Raw genomic sequence first — 4,955 nt, 5'->3', positions numbered from 1 at the left:
GCAGGAACTGCATGGAAGATGATGCACTGGGCTGCATGTCTGTTTCTAACCTAGGATGTATTTGCCAGGGTGTCAGAAAGAGCAAGACAAGACACCCTGACATCTTGTATCAAAATATACAATAACATATACTGCAAAATATACAATAACATGCCCCCCAACTTCTTCCTTAGCTTCAGTAAGCACAAGATAAAACCCTTATGAAATACACCCCATAACTCAGCATCTCATCAGTTTCTCACTACGCCCAGTACAGTATGCGCTACACATACAAGCACCAGACCCACTCAATTTATAGCCCTCCAACCAGTGTGTTGAAACTTCTGTAGCAAGATAAGAAGCAAGCTCAAATCACACTTTCTTTGCACATGGCAAGTGGCAAATGCAACGAAAGAAAAGGGCATTACACACAATATCTGGCCTCTTCCGAAAAGCAGCTTACTGCCATGAGTAAAGCAGAGCTAAAATGATCTTCAGCCAAATCCAAATCCTCCTCCTTTGAGTCAGGAGAGTTTCCACTACTGGTTTCAAGTTTCTTCTTCACTAAGTTAAAATCGACTCCTGATACAAATAACATGAACACAAAAGCAAAATCTACACACAAAGGAAATGTTTAAGTTCCTGTTTCACTACAGAAATGAGTCCAAGTTTAAGTGCTGAAGCACTATTCTTTCATTGAAGTCCCAGAATTCCAGGGTATTCTTATGAAGCAAATAAATATCACCCTATTTCTCTATTTAGGTAACAAAATGAGACAGTGACTTTCACTGAAGTTATGTAAGTCTGGTGGAATTTCCAGCTCATGCACAATTATCCAAAGAACAAACAGAATACCCGAGTTCATGAGGTAGTAACTCCCGAACTCCCAGATTTTCACTGCCTTTTACTGATAGCTTCTCATTTTCTTTCCAGTAACTATTGTCAAAGAGCACAGACTACCACCATGCCTTTAGCTGAATCCCAGGAGAAAAGGCTGCAGAAACTCTTCATTTCACCTCTTTGAAGACAAACCCACAATAAGTGATCACCTAAGCTATATAAAAATAAATGTTAAAAAAGGTAGTAAGAGTCTACATAATGCCCACAGATGGATCCTACTGAGCTGAATGAGGAGTGACATTAGCACTTTGAAATGTGAAACAAAAGGATGCTTTTATTAGACACAGTTGGCTGAAACAGAAACACCTGCTTTGAGGCAAATGGCACACATTCTGGTTCCTTGCTGGACTTGGTGGCCAAAGCAAAACAGCCACATACATTTTTATAACCAAGAAATAACACGGAATTTTCAAAAGGACAGTAACTAAAAGCTACTCAAAAAGCTTCTACATATCAATAGTAAAACTTATTATTCTTTGGTATTTAGCTGCCTAATATGTGAAGTGTTGATTTCATTGCCCTGCTCCTTCAGACGCTTCCAGACTACAGGTTCCCAGGATGGCCTCACAGAGTTGCCTCCGTCAGTCTTGACACGCACAGAAGAGAATTAGAGAACCATGGAACAATGTGGGATGGCAACAAATTTAGGAGATCTCTCATCTGACCCTGTGGCTCACTGCAGGATCAGAAATCCAGCCAGACGCAGCCCAGAGGATTCAGATCTTTAAAATTTCCAAGGCTGAAGACAGCACAGCCTTCCCTGGGTTGGCTTCTCCTATGCTCGACTGTCCTCACATGGAAAAAGATTTTCCTTATATCCTACCTGACCTTGTTGTTTCAGTTGAAGCCCTTTGCCTCTCACCCTCCTGCCACACACTGCAGCAAAAAGCCTGGGTCCATCTTCTCCATAACCTCCTCGTACGCACTGCAAAATGCTGCTAGGTTGCCCCAAAACTCTCTCTTCTCCAGGCTGAAAAAGCTTCATTCCCTCAGCTTTTCCACACGCCTAGGGCAGCTGCTCTCATCCCTGACTTCTGGGTGGCCCTCTGCTGAACTCGGACCAGCTTATCAGTATCTTTCTTGTTCTGCGAGTCCGAAACTGGGCACAGTATTCTGGACACTAAACACAATTTTGCTTGTGAGACTTGGTTTAACAGCTGAGGTTGGTTTTACGAGATCTAAGCCTTTGCAAAACACAGATGACGCATCTTTTCTTCCTTCCATCAAATTGATTGAATGCTGTAATAAATGAACAAGTTAAGTGTGGAAAAAGGGGCCTCAAATCCTGGTTCTCCAGCCTTGAGGAGAAAGCCTTACAATGAGGGTCCCACCTTTAGGACCTCTCTCTGACAAGAATACTTAGGGATTTTCACAGCTAGACCCAAAAAAAAAAAAAAAAAAAAAAAAAAATCACAATACCTGCAAACTTGCATTCTCACAATTAGGTAAACTGGTTCTGAGATCTAGTCCCTGATCCAATAATGCCTGCACATTTCACTTAATATTTAACCCATGGGTGTAAAACAAGCTTCACCTGCAAGAAGAAAGCAAAACAACACCACTCTCAAGCGCCTGTTAGTTGAAAGTCCCTTCTGGAAAAATTGAGAGAAAAAGTCATTTTTTACTATAAGCAAGACATTAAATTTTGGGGAATAAAAACTAAATTATGCTACTACATCATAGTTTAGACAGTGAAGTTAAAATAAGACTGAGACAGGCAAAAAGCCAGCTGTGTGAAACACTGTGATACATTAAAAACATGTGAAGCCAGTTTTCACATGTATGTGTTCAGGCTTACCACACAGTACCAGAATATTTTAAAGGAATATACTAGTTTATGCTTTTTTTCTATGCAAGCTGATAAAGATGCAGCTGTTTAGAACACGGTTTGGATAATATGGTTTCACAGTTAGTATTATTCAGGTCTCCCTTCCATTCACTAACATGACTGCTAGATATTTTAGCTATTTGTATCACTACAGAATCTGTATTCTTCTCATGATACACTCACCTATAATAAATGAACATTGGATTAAGAATACAATGAAGTTCTATCTCCCAACCAATCTGAAAATAAGAATGGATTTGCTTTTCATGTTCATGACAGAGGCACTGAAATGGCTTTATTTTATTATTCCTATCTTTTTAAACAACATTATTCAAAACAATTTCAGAACCTACCTAATGAGGACAATTAGTGAAAGAGTAACATACAAAAGTAAAGAACAAAAGCCCCCTGGAGTGAGTTTCAGTCAAGAGTGTTTAAACCTCACTCCTTACAGTGGTTTTGGAGTCATTAAGCTAATCAGTATTTGGATAAAGGAAGCATTTGCTGAAGAAAAAAGTCACTTCATTTTAGTGGAGGGAAGAAGGGAATGTGAAGTGTTTCCTGGGTCTATACACACAGAAACAATGTTGAAAAAGCAAACAGGGTTTAAGACAAACTTTTAGAAACAATGTTGATACATTCTCTTGAGACAGACCAATCATCAACACGAACCTACAGCTGCTGTCAAGAAAAAAACTGCCCCAGATTGTAATAATCAGATTAGAAGAGGCAAGTAGTCTGTGATATGGAAGAAAGCAACTAGAGATAATTGTTTTTCAAAGGTGAAAAACAGAATTAAGCAGCACAGAAGTATGTGCTCTTCTTTAAATCTATGAACAAAAATGAGGTAAGAAAGGCCAATATCTACTTGCTGCAAATAGATCTGATTGATATATCAGTTAGAAAAGTACTTTCACTGCCTACAGGTAACTTCTGAAAACAATGCCATCCTGCACTTCAGGTACACTGCAACTTCCATCCAACAGCTTCACAATAGTAGATGACAACCACATAAGAAGTTACATTAGAAAACAGTGATTGATTTTATTTCCCCAAGGGAAAAAACTTACTACATGCATACATATAACATATCCTCTTACTTATCAATAAGCAGTCTCCTACCTTGTAGAACTGTATTTAATTATACACCCCACATTTTAATCATTAACTGGCAAAATGCGACCCCTTTCTAGAAAAAAGTCATAAACTGCAGATTCCAAACATTAAATTTTTTTTTAAACCAATGTTTCTTAGCTGCTGATTTAAATAATTACTAAAGCCACTTTCAGTGTCATGTGAAAGAATTTAAGAGAAACTCAATCATCCACCTTTTTTCCAAGCTAACCATCTTGTACTGTTATCACTAATTCTTTATCTTAAATCTCTACAGCCTTTGAGTCATTGAGAACAAACCAACATCGTTATTTACCTCTCCCTTCAATGAAGAAAAGTGCAATAAAAACAGGAAAAAAGCAAGCAGAATATACAGTTCCAGCAGGATTTGGCAGCTACAGCCCACCTGACACATCTTTGTGCTCAGTCCTACGCACCCACTCTCAGAAGATTCACAGATGAGTGGAAGGGTTGGAAGTGACCTTTAGAGATCACCTAGTCCAACCCTCTTGCCAGAGCAGGATCACCTAGAGTAGATCACACAGGAACAAGTCCAGGCGGCTTCTGAAAGTCTCCAGAGAAGGAGATACATCAGTCTACATGAACTACTCTTCTTCCCTACATATTACTGCTAATTGACCCTAATTAATTTCTTTTCTCAGGCTTCACAGTGAGAGACCACCTCGAAAATTCAACATACAGGATTAAAAAGTGAGAGTGACTTCAAAACAGAAAACCCTCTTCCACTGCCTGTTTATGTACATCCAACCTTTGAGTTAACCAGCCACCTTTAAAACAAAAGGCATTCCCCTTGCCCCTAAATCAGAATCAGGTCATAAACCCCAGGATTAATGCAAGATGCAGGACAGCTGTGCAGCAAATCATCGCTACTGGAACACAAAACTACTGCAAAAAACCACTGCCTGCAATTGTGGTGCCAACAACAAGTGGGGGTTTTTGGCATTGAGAGGGACTCACTAGCACGCAGCAAAACAGGACACGGCAAGCACATTCCTGATTCACTCAATGAAGACAGAGAATGACGGCTATCCACCTCACATTAAACACTAACCAATCTATCCACATCCTAAAACTTGCTTTATTTCTTTGCCCGATTAATGCAACAGCGAATATT

The 4,955-nt window shown here is 39.4% G+C and overlaps 1 protein-coding gene across 1 annotated transcript in view; it reads right to left on the bottom strand.

Moving 5' to 3' along the window:
* The window catches only part of QRFPR (pyroglutamylated RFamide peptide receptor), a gene marked incomplete at its 5' end in the record, with an annotated part of 8,385 nt that extends 7,824 nt beyond the window's left edge, over positions 1 to 561 (bottom strand). Inside the window, one exon of the mRNA XM_010150993.1 lies at positions 443 to 561. Coding sequence (XP_010149295.1) covers positions 443 to 561 — 119 coding nt within the window. The remainder of the gene's footprint in view (positions 1 to 442) is intronic.
* Between the last annotated feature and the right edge of the window lie 4,394 nt (positions 562 to 4,955).

The sequence above is a fragment of the Eurypyga helias genome, unplaced genomic scaffold, assembly GCF_000690775.1.
Source record: "Eurypyga helias isolate BGI_N326 unplaced genomic scaffold, ASM69077v1 scaffold9484, whole genome shotgun sequence".
Classification (NCBI taxonomy): domain Eukaryota; kingdom Metazoa; phylum Chordata; class Aves; order Eurypygiformes; family Eurypygidae; genus Eurypyga; species Eurypyga helias.
This window is presented reverse-complemented; position numbering and strand designations above follow the sequence as displayed.